This window comes from Thermobia domestica, chromosome 2, assembly GCF_964235325.1.
Source record: "Thermobia domestica chromosome 2, izTheDome1.hap1.1, whole genome shotgun sequence".
Lineage (NCBI taxonomy): Eukaryota > Metazoa > Arthropoda > Insecta > Zygentoma > Lepismatidae > Thermobia > Thermobia domestica.
In genome coordinates this window covers 103,705,869-103,723,926 of record NC_137455.1, presented here as the reverse complement: position 1 = coordinate 103,723,926, position 18,058 = coordinate 103,705,869, and the positions used below count along the sequence as shown (strand labels likewise).

At 34.9% G+C, this 18,058-nt stretch overlaps 1 protein-coding gene across 1 annotated transcript in view; it reads right to left on the bottom strand.

Moving 5' to 3' along the window:
* Window positions 1-18,058, bottom strand: part of LOC145674418 (uncharacterized) — a gene marked incomplete in the record, with an annotated part of 974,191 nt that overhangs the window by 7,238 nt on the left and 948,895 nt on the right. The window contains 1 exon segment of the mRNA XM_081744455.1: window positions 11,963-12,106. Coding sequence (XP_081600581.1) covers window positions 11,963-12,106 — 144 coding nt within the window.

Here is an 18,058-nt window from a genome sequence, read left to right as displayed (position 1 = left end):
GTTTGACGGATCGTTCTGATTAACCTTTTAAACTTTACTTCGATGACAGAATCTATTACATGCATGTACAGTACTGTTGATAACTCGAGTTTTGGGATAGAAATGGGATAGATTAATGTTGCATGGTTTACCCTTACAGTCTCAAATGAAATACATCCCAAAAACAAGGCTTTTGTGGTACATAGAAGTAGTGTCCGTAAGTTCTTGCGGACATTCTGATTATATCTCACTTAAATGTGCCATTAAGTAGTACAATTATCTTCCTCTCCTTGTTTCTCTCTCTTTCTCTCTATTCTTTACTTATATTTATCGTCAACATATTGTATGATGCATGACATAATTCTAGATTTTAGACCCAAACTCTCAATTCAATAATAGAATGCTTTACTTCCTGTAAATAACATTGTGCGCCTTTACGTATCGATGTATTATATACATTGTAGTGATCATCACGTAGTTTGGCAACTTGTTGTGCAGCTATTTCTGCTACACGTTCTGCAGATATCTAGTAACAGAAATGTCTGTGCAATACGGCGCCAAATGTAATAGTAACACTGCATATTCTGAATTCATGAAGTAAAGGCATGTAGTGATAAGCAAATAGACTTAATGTATTCTATCCTTGAAAATATATTAAATTGAACCTTTCGTCTAACATGCATAGTTATTACGTCCACAACTTACTGATGAGATAAACAGGAGAAGAAAGGATAATAATAATAATAATAATAATAATAATAATAATAATAATAATAATAATAATAATAATAATAATAATAGCTTTAGTTCAGTTCTATGAACAGGTTTTAGGTAAAAATACAGCACTTTGTAGGAGGTTCTAAATCGATATTTTACAACAGATGAAACAGCACATATAGCATACCTATTTTAACGACTTGTTGGGTTATAATAGTGAAACGTCCTGTGTTCAAATTGACTTTGGAAAATAAGATTCAAATTCAAACAGTCAATTTATTTCCAGAGCAACGTAATTAGAGTTTCATTTAAAAGGATTGGCCAATATTCTTAAAAATTTTGAGCTCTAAATTTGATTCGAGTACTTTTACTGCTGATCGTATTGTTTTGTTACAAATAGTTTTAATCTATTTCTAGTTAAACTATTTGTAGTTGTAATCTATTTCTAGTTGTATTGCTAACTCATTTGCTCATTCCTCCTTGCTAAAACAAATTGATACTATTCATCACCTGCGCATTCAACTAGCTACCTTCCGCACTACTCCGGTGGCCAACTCTCATATTATAACAAAAGAACCATTGTGAGAGACTTCAGCAGAATTAAGCAGCATGTATGCGATAGTTTACTGATCACTCCTGTAGCTTTTCTCCTCGTGATAGCCAGATACACGACTGAAATATGGCATGTCTTCTGGTTACGGTGGTACGTTCGTGCTACTCCACCATGTTGTTGACTTGATCTTTGGTTGTCGTCACACACCAAACAGCATAGATTCAGAAATACCGGTAAGAGTTTGGAACAATACTCTGAGTTTACTGTGTATAACAACTGTGTTGGCTATGCCCTCTTCATCGACAACAACAGTTCAGAATTTAGTATCGTCTCAGTAATAACTGATAAATTTATAACTGTTGTCTATAGCAAACACGATCTTGTGCAAGACATTCTGATGAGATACTATTATCTGCAGTAGCAGGGCAGAGTCGTCGTTGGTTTCTTGTTGCCGGAATATGCCATCCTTCGGGGGAAACAAACGTACTGATACAACAACCAAGAATGATACATTAGCATTGGAACATTCTCTGGTGCTCTTCATTTAGTAGAACCTAGTTTGGGCAATTGACAGACGTCATCGAAATACTAGTCGCCGAGACGAAGTGATCCTGGCGCGTCTATGTAACTTGAACACTATATATATATATATATATATATATATATATATATATATATATATATATATATATATATATATATTTACTTAGAGCGTGATGTTATCCGTCAGTATTAGCAAGACTTTGTCTTTCCACTTACTATTCGGCACATTCTTGTAGAACGTTCGGAATACCCGGACACCACAGAACTTTTAAGATTTTCTAAAAATATCAAGTTTTGTCAGGTTAGACATTGCATTGTCTGTTTTTACTTTAAAAGTTCTGTTTGGTAGTGGGAGTGGGAGTGGAAGTCCAATGTGATAGCTTATTTAGAAATAGTTTGTGAACAATGAGATCAAAGTTTTTTGACATAGAGATGTGTATACAAAAAAACTTACTTCTAAATTACCTTTTAGTGCAAACTTTTATGAAAATGTTCTCCTAAGGAAGAAAGGAAGATTTTCTTAAGAACTTGCAACTTTTTTCACGTTTCACTAGGTTTCCAAAACATTTGGGTGTAGAAAGTTGTAATTTTGTACAGATGTGTTTCGTTGAAACTTAAGCTGAGGATAAAAGGAAAATATACGAAACGTGACCATACGAGATGAAGAGAGAGAGTATCTTGTACATTTTGTTGAAGTCCATTATATCTCCAAAATTGTTGGGCTCAGGAACTTGAAAATTTCAGCAGATATTCTTCTTAAGCTTCAAGCTGATGATAAGACGAAGTTTTAGGACATGAGACTCCAACGAGAGGAAAGAAGGACTGAAACGTATTTTGGAGTTTTACGAAATCCGATCTCTACTGGGACGAAGAGGGTTTTTTCTAAAACACTTCATCGACGTTCATGACGACTCAGTAGTGGAGCGGTTTCCTCTGTTGCGAGAGGCCTTTGATTCGATCTCAGGCCATGTAAGCTTCTAGTGAACAATATTTCTCGGAATTCTTGATTTCCTTCAATATTTTCATTCCACTAATCATTCCATAACCATTAACTTTCTTTAGCTATTCATCTCCTTTAACTGACAGCCCATATCCATAGGACATAAGAATCTATGAATTTATTTTACTTCGTCCTTATTTTTTCTTAGCAGGTTGGATTATTCAGAAGTGAACTCACTAACACAGTTCACTTGTAGATTGTGTTTACACAAAGCAATCACAAACAAAAAATAATCTAGAATGAAAAGGAATACCGTATTTAGTCATCAATTTGTGCACCATGTATTTTGTACATTCTAACATTTAGTAGAGTGTTTTTATAAATTTTATTTTCCTTCTGTGACTTTTACTCACATTTTTGTCAGTATTTTATGAATTTTCTTCATTAACTACCTGTCTGTTATATATTTATAGTAATATAAGAGAGGATATGATTTTGTAAAAAATGATTATGTAGTATGCATTTGTATAAAAAATCTATATATACTAGCAGTAACTAAATTTCCAATGCGACCACTGTCTATGGGATTTTTAACTGTTTTTCCAAGACTCACATTAGTAGAATTGCAAGGTGTATATATACACTTTGCATTCATTATTATTGTCATGAATTTAAATATTGATGTAAGATTAGATTCGCAAGTTGTAATTCAAGATTAGTACTACTTTGCAAAATTACAATAAATATATTGAAAAAAGAATTGGCGGGTGGACGTGTAAAGTGTGTTAAGTCAGAAGTTAGTGTTGTAGAGAAGTCGCATTTGAAAGTTCAGATATAAGTCCAAAAAACGATTTTGGGTCTCAGACATAAATCCAAGAAACAGTCTTAATTTATTAACATGAAGAGCCATAATAGCTAATCATTTTCCCAAAACCGGTTTTGGATTTGTGTCTGAACTTTCAAATGCAATTTCTCTAAAACACTAATTTTTGACTTATCGCACTTTACACACCCACCCGCCAATTGTATTCTTATTTACCGTATACTAGAATAAAACCCAGATCGTAAATCTTTGTTTAAAAATCCGTATATTTTACACACCCGGATTTTCAATGGCTAAAAATCGAAAATTTAAAAAGTTCACAAACTACCTAAGCAAAATTCGTTATACATTTCGTTTAAGTTAATGAATGAAAAACCGCATGTTTTTGAACCTCGTAGAAACTTCAAAATGAAGAACGATGACATATTTACATGGTAACAAAAATCAAGAAGCAAGAAGGCTCTATAAGCTATTTTTGGAAACGTTACACCTTGATAGTTTTTGACACTAAAACCATCCATTCAGACCACGTTATCGCAGACACTTCCCTCCCGCTCTTCAAAGCTCCTCTAAACCAAAAACCATCAATGCCTCGGCGGGGCTATTCGTCTTCATTAAAATTTGACCTCATCTCCCTACTTCATTCTCCTCAGCTCTTTGCAAAGAGTTTTCTGATGACCACAAGACCTGGGAAAACTCAGAGTAAGGGGGAGAGTGAGAGAGAGAGAGAGAGAGAGAAAGCAACAGGGGAGCAGATTAGATTGCCTTCATGACTGTATTACATTGTTTATAAAGTTTTTTTTTCTAAATCCGAAAACCTCGTGGAAAGGGAAAAATAGCCACTGTCAAAAGGCAATTTATCTTCTAATATAAAAGTGTGGTAATTTAATTATTGTTTCCGCAAATCTATTAAAGTTTATATTTAATAAAGAGAAGAAAAAGAGAAACAACAATATTCTAACAAGTTGAAAACAGAATCTAACTCACAAGTTAACATGATGTTAAAATATTTGGAGAAAAGATATGAAGAATGTGTGGGCTAAAATAAATGCTAAAACGACATAATAATAATAATAATAATAATAATAATAATAATAATAATAATAATAATAATAATAATAATAATAATAATAATAAATAATGGTGATTACTAGAGACTTTTTTTTTTAAAGAAATGCATATGCTCATACACAAATACATATTTTCAAGTTAGTGCATATTCTGTTGGTATTCACATATTTCACCATATACCTGAAGTTACGAATTATGTTAGTATTTTTAAGGACTTAAATCGGTAGTTTTGTATGTATTGCACCTCCCTTTTAAGAAAGTAAAGTAGCCTTCACACTAGGATCCTGTAAGCCGCTAACACGAGCTGCTAGCTTTACATTGTCTTAAATGTACACCTTCACACATGCGCTTCGGTGCAAGTGAATCGCGGCTCTGAGCTGTTATGAAAATGACTCGAGCGGGCTGCTGCGGAGAAGAAAATAACACGCAGTCTTATGAGAGCGCTTCACGCGTGAGCGTGAACTCAGATAGAATGGAGAAAAGTGTACAAATATTTCATGTTGAAAATTTTCTCATTTTGGTGTTACTCTGATGAAATGTACATTTTGTATTATTATACAGTTCGTCAAATAAAGATATAGATATTCTGAAGTAACTGAAAAATGTTCTTCCATCTTCTCTCAGTTTAGCAAACAGACTGTAAAATGAACATTCTTTCAGTCTTGGCCTTTATAGGAATAATCCATATTATTCTATACTTCTTTTCCTTTTTTCCTTGCAATTTATCGCCAAGATTAAAGCTGCAGCTTCTTCTGGGTCTAGCATAGCTGGCACTTTGGTATCATGATCTGTCGAGCGGCTTAAAAGTATTCAATGTCTTCACACTACAGGTTCACATGAGCGGCTGAAAAGCTTCTAGTGTGAAGGCAGCCTTATTCTTTGGAATACTTTTTAGTAGCATCAGAAAATGATAACTGTCTATCAAAAGACAATTTCACTCATTTACATTTTTCGTCAATTTTTGAAATGGTTAAATGTGCAGAATCTCAACGTTCATCAGTCTACGAGTCACCCGACCTTGTTAAGAAAATAACGTAAAAAGTTCTACAGACGAAACTGAAAATAAAAGTTATAGAGAAGTTGTATATGTATTTGGTACTTATCTCAAATCTAAGATTAAGAAATATCGAGTCCATCAATCAATATATGTGTGTATCAGTAAAATCTTTCCTAGATGAATGTTTTGTGTTTTCTGTACCATTGTACATATCTCATTCAATCACTTCAGTTAATGTTTAAAGGTCGTTTTTGGCCTATAAACTTATTAAAAAAATAAACGAAGTTTAATATCTGGACTTTTGTAAAAGAATCAATAGTGTGCTATGGGGATTGATTCTATGTACAGTAAGCATTATAAATAAGAAAATCTAAAAGGAATAAGCTATTTCTTAACCTCCTGAGACCCAGCGTTCCCTATAGGGAACATCTATATGTTTGGTGTTTTTCTTTATAACAGTAATAGGAAGGCGGATATTTTTCTTGAACGTGTACTAGAAGCTGGCAACTATGTGACAGCGTAGCGAATATCGATGTTCATTTGTTTTCTTAGGACACCGGGCAGTGGAAAGTGAACGAAGATGGCAGAAAACTTCGCGTCTGCATCTCGTAAAGGTAAATATTTGTTTAGAAATATGATTCTTTCATTTTATTTTATTTATTGTTGCTTTATGTACGCATAAGTAGTGTATTGTTGAAGTATCGTAACAGTCATTTCTTACGACGTACACAAATTTCAAAAATGAGTCCTTATTTTCGTTGTTCCGTATAGGGAACATTGGGTCACCAAATTGACGAAAGTACTAATAGATGATAGAGTACATTTTCTGAAAGTAATGTGTATGTCCTTGATAAATATTTAGCCTACCTCTATGCAATACGTTAATTTACGTAAGTAATGGTCTAAATTCATGCAGTGTTGTAAAGTTTTTGAAATTTCTCTAATTAAAGAACTATTGTAGCCAAAATTCCTTTCTGGTAAGTGGTAAATTTCCACTATTTTCACACGGTCTAATTCTGTAACCAGAGACGACGATTGCAACCAAGAGAAATGCCTCCTATCTTGGATAAGCAAGCTTAGTGCATGAAATGATGATAGAATATCGTGTATAAGATTAACCTAAAATTGTGATTTCCACTATTTTTAAAATTTTATTTCAATTTGAAAATCTCTGGAATAAATAAATAAATCGATATTTCTAAGTTCACACAAATAAAAGTGATATATGAATTTGAAAATAACAAGCTAAAAATACTAGAAACGAATCTGCGCCAATTTTGTTTGATTGGCTTCAAAATTTCCTTACTTAGCTTCTGTATATATGCAATAGTTGGATCAGAATTCAACTATTTCATCAACTTTGAAATCTGACTAGAAAATCGTGAATGGATCACTCAATTCTCATACAACTTGCATATAGGCAGAAGCTGATCTTGACACCACGCCAATCAAATTGGTGAGGGGACGTTTTCAGCGTTTGTTGCATACGTTGTTTCAGAAGTCCAATATCTCACTTATTTCTTCGAATACGAAATAAATATTTTGTGAGACATTTTTATTATTGTTTTAGGATAATTTTTAAAATTGATTCCAAAATCCATATCTCAGCGGAAATCCCCATTCTAGTCAATTCAGTGTTACTTACTCTGATTATAATTCGTTTATTTTTCCGTTTTTTTTTTTGTCTTTACGCAGCTAAGAAAATACACAATGAATTCAAACTAAGATGCATAATATCTTCTGCACCCAATCTAGAGGGAAACTGAGCTCCTAGAGATTTGAATAATTTATTTTGCAAATTAATCTAACGTGTTTCGAGTATATCAGACCTAATATATTGTAACTTATTTTTATTTCGTAGGTCTGACAGACAAAGAAATTCAAGAGGAACTTTTGTTCGATGGAAATGACTCAAATTTGGATCTCTCTGATGAAGATGAAGAGGAGTACTTGGACCTGGTTCCACGGGATTATGTAGAGGACAGCACTCAATTTGTAAATCAAGATGAATCAGATTTTGAAGAACAAGACTCTCCAGTTCACCTAGAAGGTTTAGGACGTCCTACACGGTGGAAGCATACGGATATTTTCCAACCTTTGCCCCCTGCTCCTGATTTTCAACCAGACGTCTCCGATGTAAGAAAATGTCGCCCGATCCAACATTTTGAAAAGTACTTTCCTGGTGTTTTTTACGAAGACGTAAGTAAAGCAACAAACAAAATATATCATGTTAAGACTGGCAAGATCTTAAACGCTACGCCTGACGAGATCAAGAAATTATTTGGAGTTATAGTTATGATGTCGTATTTGAAGTATCCTAGGCTGCGAATGTACTGGGCTAGAGGTACACGGGTTTCAGCAATTGCAGACAGCATGTCACGCAACCGATTCACACTTTTGAGAAATAATTTGAAAGTTGTAGATGATTTAGCTGTTCCGGAAATAGAAAAGGAAAATGACACTTACTGGAAGGTTAGGCCTATGATAAACTTAGTACAAAAAGGGTGTCTGTCAAATGCTAAAACAAAAACAGTTTCAATAGATGAGCAAATAGTTCCATTTTGGGGTCACGTCAAGATGAGTCAGTACATTAGGGGAAAACCAAATCCTCGCGGTTTGAAGGTGTTTGTTGCATGTTCGCCTGATGGACTCCCGTTGGATTTTTTTTTCTATGAAGGCAAAGGGGACACAATTTTAAAATCAGATAATCCTGAAATGAAGAATTTGACCATCGGTGAAAAGGCTGTTATGAAACTAACTTCATCTCTTCCGGAAGGTTGTACAATATATATGGATCGATTTTTTACGTCCATTACACTCCTTGATTTACTTCATTCGGAAGCCAAGATGCAGGGAACTGGTACCATAAGAAAAGGAAATATTCCCCAAGCTGTACGCTTGAAATCTGACAGGGAGTTGCAGTCCCTAGGTAGGGGATCAATTGATCAGGTGGTTAGAAATGATGGACAAGTATGTATAACAAAATGGTTTGATAATAAGCCTGTGCTCTTGGCATCTTCCGTAGATGGTTGCTTACCATTAGATGAGTGTAAGAGATGGTGTAAGAAAGAGAAAAAGTATGTGACTGTCCAGAGACCAAAAATCGTAAAAAATTACAATTCCGAAATGGGAGGTGTTGATCTTTTAGACAGAGTTATCTCATACTACAGAATTCAAACACGAACGAGGAAATGGACAGTCAGAGTTATTATGCATCTCTATGACTTTGCCATTGCAGCCAGCTGGTTAGAAATGAGGCGAGATGAAATAGTAAGAGGCACACCTAGGAAGAACAGATTCCAGTTTCTTGACTTCAAAATGTCTCTTGCAGAATCCCTTCTCCATGACACAATGAAAATGAAGGACAATGGAGAGTCAGAGACAGAGAACGAAACCGATGAAGAAAGTGAAATGACAAGAAATCCACGTAAACGACAAGCAACAAGTCCCCATCCCTCAGCTGAGTTCAGGAAGAAAGGTTCTCTTCATATGCCCGAAATTATGGATAGCGAAGCACATAGATGTCGACTTCCTGGATGTAAGAGCAACAAAGCCAGAGTTCTGTGCAAGGCATGCAACGTTCACTTGTGCCTGGTAGCTAATAGGAATTGCTTCAAAGAGTACCACAACACGCTGTAATTATTAAGATAAAGCAGACGAAAAGATCAAATTTCAACGATATCATAAAAAGGTAGTTTATTGTACGTATTTTAAGTGTGTATCTATAACTATGTATGTATGTATAAAATTTACACCCTATTCTTAATCCTTGTAATGATATATTGTACTTATAATTAGCAAAAAATAGTAAAATAGTTGAAATAAACATTGATATTATTCTTTAAAAATACTCTCACAAAACATGAGCTCGAGGCCCAATGTTCCCTATAGGGAACATTCAATTATGACACCATAAAAAATTAGAGTTAATAATTTTTTCTTGAATTGACTTTTACATGTGATTTTCATCTAAGGAATGCATTTTTGATGACAAAATTCATTTTAGTCTTGTCTTGGGTCTCAGGAGGTTAAGTTCACATTATTTTAGTTTATTGTGTATAGTTTGTAACTTTTTAGTGCATAATTGCGTGCATATTTTCAGGTTTCTAAATGCATATAATTCTACATTGCAAAAAAAAAAAAAATAATAATAATAAAATACAGAAACTCCCTTTAAACACAGTAGGATACTTTACACATTACCGACACTCTTTGAACACCTCCAGATGACACGTATTCACCTCTTGTAGGTATTTTGTTGTCCAAGTATGTCCCAGGTATGTCAGCACTCTGTTTTCAAACTGATTGGCGAGAAGAAGTGTTTTAAATATGTCATACTAAATACTGTCTTCTGAGAATGAACGCTTTTGGACACTCGAAGCACATTTCATAAACACAAACTTGATATATTTCTCCTTCAACATCTGTACTAAAAGTGTTTAAATGCTGTTTTGCTTTTTACAGTGTAGGCACTAGTGATTACAATGATATGTACGAGTTTAAGATAAAAATATACTGAAAGGAGTGCTTTTGGGTAGTTAACAATACTATCCAACTTCCCGAAGATGGTATACAAAATATTCAAAAAGCATATATTACTCCATAAAATAGCACGTGTAATCACTCGGAGTGACCACATAAGCAGCTGTTGAATTCTTTCTTGGCGATATTTTTAATGGTGCTAAAAGTGCCGCTAAAATCTAATCCAACAAACTACTGAGCAGCAGCTTGTGTAACTACTCGGTTGTATTGCTGCTGAATATTTAGGTACAGGTATTCTACGGTTGGTTTAGAACTTGGTGTAGATAGATGATGCGCATTGTTAGAGCCAAATTGTCAGGCAAGAGTCAACTCATTATGCTCCACATGTGCTCCTCGAGATCAAGCAGCGTATGGTAGAAGTCGTAACCCGAGTAAGAACTCTGCTTTGCCTTGGAGAAATGAGGACAAGTGTTATTCTGCTAAAAGATGAGGTCTCGGAAAGTTTAGAGAACAAGATAAACTACGTCATCAACGCTTCTCTGAATGGAGAGCAGAGGCAAGTGAGATGTGTAGCTTATGGTCCTCCATACTAGATTAAGCATTGTATACGGAGAGAGCGAACGGGTACTGGAATTACAATCTCACCTCATGTCTATTGGGACACACGATGCCACTGCAATAGATACAAAGGCGACTCTCATCGCGAAGTATCACCTTTCTCTATTTGCCTTATCAATCTTTCCGGCAATGAGCAGATTCTTTAAGAGATATTGCGTTATGCAAAACTTGAGTAATATTTCATTTCTAAAAAAATGCTTTAAAGATTTTCTTCAGCCTTGGAAGACAGATTAAACGTAAATGGAGGGAGAAACTGTCCTGATTTAGTTTGACCCTAGAAAGTTATATCCCTGAACAAGGCAAAACATGAATATGTAAATAAACAATGTCTTACATATCAGCAAACTAACACATCAGTAACTAGAAACTTCTCTATTTGCAGAAAATAATGTTCCAGTGAAATTCTTTTGATGATAATGATGACATGGATTCCGGTATTGAAGTATTGTATTATGCTTACTAGTTTGTATATTGTAGTTTCATTTGATTCTTTTGAGAATTTTTATTGCTATCGTGTTTGAGTTTTGTCTTCTCTTCTTTCTGAACTTTTCACTTTATTTTAAGGGCGTTTCTGATTCATTTCCTTTTGTGATATAATCATTTAGGCACAGTACACAGATATAAAAGGAACATATTTTAGGGTAGTTTTAAATTAATAATATATAGCAAAGGGTGTTCGGAAACAAAACAAAAAAAAAAAAAGTTTGGGAAATGAATTCTCCTACAGAGCATGAAAAAATATTATTAGAGACCGGTTTGGTTGCACAAATGCATAATTTGTGAGTTACAGCCCGAAAACGGAAGGCTCATAACTCGAGAACGAAATGCCGAATGAAGATCACGTGATTATTTTGATCCTAGATTTCATCAATGGAACCAGTAGATATAAAATGTGAACCAATTTTTAGTTTCTGATATTTATTTTTCATTTCTAAACAATATTATGAATCTTCTTCTAAGCTTCAATGCTAACACTATAGCCGCCCCTATTCTGCATTCAGTTAGCCCTACATTAATGGAGTCTAGGCCCAAGAGTACCCGATCTTCATCCGACATTTATTTCTCGAGTCATAACCCTTCATTTTAACGTTCTGAGTAATTTTCGGTATGTTATAGCTCTGAAATGAAACATTTGTGTACCCTATGTTGGTCCATATTTTTTCATGTCTTCATGCAAGAATTTTTTTCCCTAGAAACTACTATAAAGTGCTATTAGTTAATTTATACTCCTATGCTCACCTGCATTATGTGATGATCCCTTACGAGCTTCCGCACACAATTGAATATCATGGCAAAACACATTCCGAAAATAATAAGGCAACCAATAATCATGATGATGATAATGTGTTCAGAGTTTATGTTGATTAGTGAACTCTGCTTGACCTGCAATACATAAATGAAAGAAACATTACGTAAATATTTGAATATGTACAGCTAATAGGAGATACAGGGTGTTTGAAAAAGAACCTCCTGGTTTTAAGTATAAATTTAATTGGGAAATGAATGAAAACTTACATCAATGAGTACACATAATGAAAGAGAATTCCTTCAAGTTTTGTTTAACGTTGGTAAACTTCAATGTGGGATCCATTTGTGGTCCTGCACATGTCTCGACGATATTCCACTTCTCGCCACGTATTCACCAACATTTCAGGTGTAACTGTCCCAAAAGCCGTTAGTTTTTTATGTAGATGGTTCACCACCATACTAACGTCTAAAATTACGTTGCACTGTTATGACTGACTCAGTTTTTACAAGCCAAATAACACACTGCGCTTTCTGTTGCGGAGTACGCATTGTTGCTGAGTTGCTCTGCACTGCACGCCTGCCTGGTCTGAACTGAGGAAACAGGACAAAAACAGCACTGATGCCGTCTCAAGGTCAAGGAGACCTGCCAACTGCAGGGGAGCCAAACTTGGAGAGTTGATGAATCAAACTTCACAAACTAGAATAGTGTATGTCACTTTGTACAGATTCTAGGACACATTAAAACTAGGGAGTTCTCTTTCAAACACACTGTATATTAATTCTATATTTTCATTTTCATACATGAAGTTTTCTTAGGTAGTCATAACTTGGTAAAAGTCTTTCCGAACGAAAGAAATATAACTGATTTTTTAAAATAATTATAAGACCATATTTTTAAGAATAAAAAATGGTTGCAAAGTGTCACACTGGCTAAGCTTATATTTTCCTTTTGTGTATAATCAGTGACATCGAGTTCTGTATAGTTTTAGGGGCAGGTGCAGTCACGTTTGTCAAACATAATCTAACAATACATCAATAAGAATATTAATACAAATAACTAGACACGAATAAAGTTCAGGGAGTTCCAGGTCTTCTCGTCACTCTGTCGGCTTTGTCGCTCATGGTGTATACTCTCCAATATGAATGCAGATAGTACCATAGTACTGCTACAGCCCTTACGTATGTTAGTGATGACATTATACTAGCAATGGATAGAAAGTAGGTAATTGTTCCTGCTCTATTAGATTTCTCTAAAACTTTCGAATCAATTGTACATAAGATCGTCTTCCATAAATTGGTAACGAAATTTAACTTCTCCGACGGTGCTGTGTAATGGGTTCAAAATTATCTACAGGGACGGCAGCAATTTGTAACAGTATCCAATACTTCATTTTCACTGCGGAATCTTACTCATGGTGTCCCTCAAGGAAGCGTCCTTGGCCTTCTTACGTTCTGTTTATACACTTATGACCTTCCACCTGTTTTACAATATTGTAAGTATCACCTACACGCGGATGATTTTCAAATGTATATCTCAGGTCAACCTGAAAACTTGAACGATTCAATTCAACAAAAGGATGAGGATTTGCACCGCATTTACTTGTGGTCAAAAGAAAATGGGTTAACTATTAATTCACCTAAATCTAAATGCATTTGTGTCTCCTCTAAACGACTTATACAAATGCGCCGTTCGAATATACCAGCAGTAAACATAGATGGAACAAGTATTTCATTTTCTGAAACCATCACAAATCTCGGAATTATAATAGATTAATTTCTTGAGTAGACACCTCACATCAATGCTGTATGTAAGAAAGCGTTCTGATCTTTGCATTCACTCAGTAAACTAAAGAAAATCATTGACACAAAATTACTTCTTGTAAAATATCTAATATTTCCTCACCTCGAATATTGTGATGTAGCTCTGTTAGATTTAAATGGAGAATTAGTGTACCAGTTCCGGTACAACGTATCCAAAATGCCTACATACGATTTGCTTATAATCTAAAACGATCTAATCATCGAACTCCATTCTACAGAAAGCTAGGTCTTCTGAAATTTGCCGATAGACGTCATTTGCATCGACTCACACTTCTCTTTAAGACTTTTCGCTTTCAACAACCTTCCTATTTATTTCAACGATTGTAACCATTAAATGCTCATCACGATCACAATACAAGATTAGGTGTAAATAAACTCCTTTCACTTCCCTTATACTCGTAGAAATATTACTCGAAATCTTTATTTGCACACACTATCCGTGCATGGAATGATCTTCCATCCAACATATGACAATTTTAGCCAATCAATCTATTTTAAAAGTCGGTTGAGCAGACCATCCATCAATCTCTCGAGACTTACTGATATCGGACAAAAATGCTGGATTTTATTATTCTTACTTTTTATTTGTTTCTCATATTACATTAAGTGCATCTGAATACATTAGGAGTTTATTAGTTATGTATATATGTATGTGTGTGTGTGTGTGTGTATGTGTGTTTGAATGTATGTGCATATGAGTGCATATGATTGGAGTGTAATCTTTGCCATTTTATTGTGTGCTTTTCCAATTATTATTCTATAAATACTTGCTATTATCGTATTAATTCTCATGTTTGCATGTTCAAGTGGAAGATCACCCTTAACTTCGACATGTAAAATAAGACTAAATAAATAAATAAATAAATGAAAATGATCACGATGGTCGCTTATGGTGGCAACAAAATGGCGCCCCGCCGCACTATCTGATACACGTAAGGGAATTTCTTCATCAGCGTTTCCCAGATAAATGGATAGGTCGTGGTGGACCAATTGCCTGGCCGCCACGACCTCCAGATTACACGCTACTTGACTTCTTTCTGCGGAAGTTTGTGAAAGATAAGGTGTACATAAACAAAATCTTATCTTTTAGATAGTTGAAATAGGAAAAGAAACGATAGAATTGTGGGTTCAAGAGGTGCGAGGCCGTAGACCGAGCAAAGACAGTGTGTGGGGGACGAAGCTCATGGATGGACAGATTCAGGAAATATGAAGAGCAAGTTCACGAAATTCATTGTTGACGCAAAGACCGATAGATAAGAAATGCGAGGTTGCATGCCAAGCTGACTTAGGGGCCTGGGGGCGGAGCCCCCAGCCTGCCGAAGGATAGTATATACTGTATATAAAACTACATGAACTGACATAAATTAAAGGGGTACTTCCGGTTGATGTAGAAAGTTGAAATTTGACAGGCTTGTAGCTTTTCGGAACTAATCGACAGGAAAATTGCCAAAAGTGAATATTTTTAATTTTTAGGGGGTCTAAAGGGGAGATGGAGAAACTCCCCATGCTGATTAAATGGATCTTTTTTGGAAATATAATGTCATGTTTTAGATACTTCGAATTAGAATAAAAACTTGAAATTCGGTAGCTTGTACGTTTTGGTAGCATTACCTAAGTAGATCAGCAAAAGTAAAAAATTCCAAATTTAGAGTGGTTTTATGAGGAACTGAAAAATCTTTCCCATGTTATTTACATGAAACACCTTTTACATCCCAAAATTATTGGATACTTCCTTTAGGGCTACAATGATTAAATTTGACGTGATTGCAGATTTTCGGGTCTAACCGCCAGAAAAATTGCCAAAAGTGAGTATTTTTAATTTTTAGGAAGTCTAAAGGGGAGGTGAAAAAAATCCCCATTTATTTAAATTAGCCTTTTTGGACTTATACTCTCATATTTTAGGTATTTTCAATTGAAATATAAACTTAGAATTCATTATGCTTGTACGTTTTCATTAGCGTTACCTAAGTACATCAGTAAAAAAAAAGAATTTCCAACTTTAGAGTGGTTTTATAGGGAACTGAAAATTCCTTCCCATGTCACTTATATGAGATGTCTTCTACATACCAAAATGTTAAGCATTTCCGGCAGGATAAGAATGATGAAATTTGGCATAATTGTTTATTTCTGAGACTAACCCACAGGAAAATTGCCAAAAGTGAATATTTTTAATGTTTAAGAGGTCTAAAGGGGGCTAAAAAAAACCATCTTATTTAAATGGTCGTTTTTCTGGAATACAAAATTTTATCTTTTAGATAGTCGAAATAGGGAAAGAAACTTGAAATTCGATAGAATTGTTTGTTTAAGAGATACAAGGCCGTAGGCCGAGCAAACGCGGGTATGTGTGGGCGGAGTACTCAGCCGGAAAATGTCGGGAAATGTGAAGAGCAGAAGCACGAAATTCACTGTTGATGCATTGTTGATGGGCTGATACTTAAGAGAAGGCCCGTATCCAAGGGAGGTCTAAGGGGGCCAGGCCCTTCTAGATTTTGGCTGGCCCCCTTAAAATTTTCACGGTAGGCTAGCAAATGAACTAATAAACTATAATATTATTGGATCGGCCCCCCCCCCTTTACATTTTTGGGCTGGCTACCGGCCTGATAAGAGATGCGAGGCTCTAGGCCAAGCAAACACAATGACTAGGGGCAAAGCTCCCAGTTAGCCAAATGCTAGTATATACATAAAATCGTAAAACGTCTATTTGAAAAGCTATTCGAAAAAAGAAAAAGACAACAAATATTTAAGTTTAACGTTGCAGGATTATGTTCTTTAGGCTAAGGGAGACGGATGATTAAGGTAAGTGAATGATAATGAAAAAAATTAATGGAATGAAATTGTGGGAGGAAACGGGAATACCGTGAGAACACTTACGTATAAGCTTCTGTCCACCACAAACTTACTTGGCCGGGGGATCGAACCAGAGGCCCCAAACATCAGAGATAAGCGCTCTATTACTGAGCCACTGTGCCCTCTTGCTTTAAGAACTTATCGTAATTTTAGTACACTTAAATTAATAAAAACAATTAACATCCTAATTCTATATCCTCTCATTTCTACACAAAATGTGCAATTGTCAAAGAGATTATATTCACAAATAGAGAGAAAATATTTATCTACTATATATTATCACAAGCGTCATCAACACGTTGATTGAAATAATCATATTTACTCACTTCTAAATACCATAAGCAATACAAAACAACTTTCATCTGGCCTCTGACAACTAGTATGCATTCACAAACACTTAAAAAGTACAAACAATTCTGTTTTTCTGCTATCCTACATATGTATGGGAAAAGACTTCAGTTTTTTTTAACATTGTAGAGGTCATTTTTGTATGAACAGTGAAAATTGCGTAAATTTTATTCCCATAGGTTTTATGAGTACTTAAACAAATGAAAAGCTTGTTTCAAAATTTTACACTCCGAAGAGTAATGGAAAAATAAAATATTTTTATTTGGCCATTTCCTATCTCCCCGTGGTCCATCTTTATGGTAGAACACGGATTATTGTTTCCCCAATGTGGGTTCAAATGTGTATTTGTATTTAATGCAATGTTCTCTTTAATTCTATTGAGTAAGCAATGGAATTGGCATGCCTCGGGGAAACGAAATCATTCAACGCTTTTACAATTTAATGAAAGTTTGAAATTAAATACTGACAAACACATAAACAAAAAAATCGATTCACAACGAATAAAGGAGTTTGGTGGGTAGGTGGGAAACCCTCAAATGTCTGAAATAGGTTTTGTTCTAATGCTTGATAAAATAACATATAATGGTAATTATGGTTTGCTGAAATAATTTTACGAAAAAAACTACAGAAGGACAATCATGTATCCGATTAATATGCCCTCGGTCTTGCTGTTGATGGTTGAAACTCCAGCGTCTGTGTATAGGCAATACATGGCAGTATTTCCTTACCAATTACACATATATACGCAAAGATGTTAAAGAAAGTTGAACACTAAAAATATTACCAAGAACGCGAACAGGTAGCAACTTAAACATGGCTGTGTGAAATTATTTTGCATATTATAATAATTTAGGCATTATATACGATCTTTTTTTATTACGCAGTATGGCAATTTGAAATCGAGACTAATTTTTTTTGAACATGTGGCGCAGCTGTGCAAGTGAGTTCTGGTGCAAACAAGAAGAATGTTTCATGAGTAACTGATACCACGTGACTGACAGTTACGTGTGTAGGCGCGGTAAGTGTAGCCAGGTATTGCTAAGCTGCGTCGTGAGTTCAATATGGAACAAA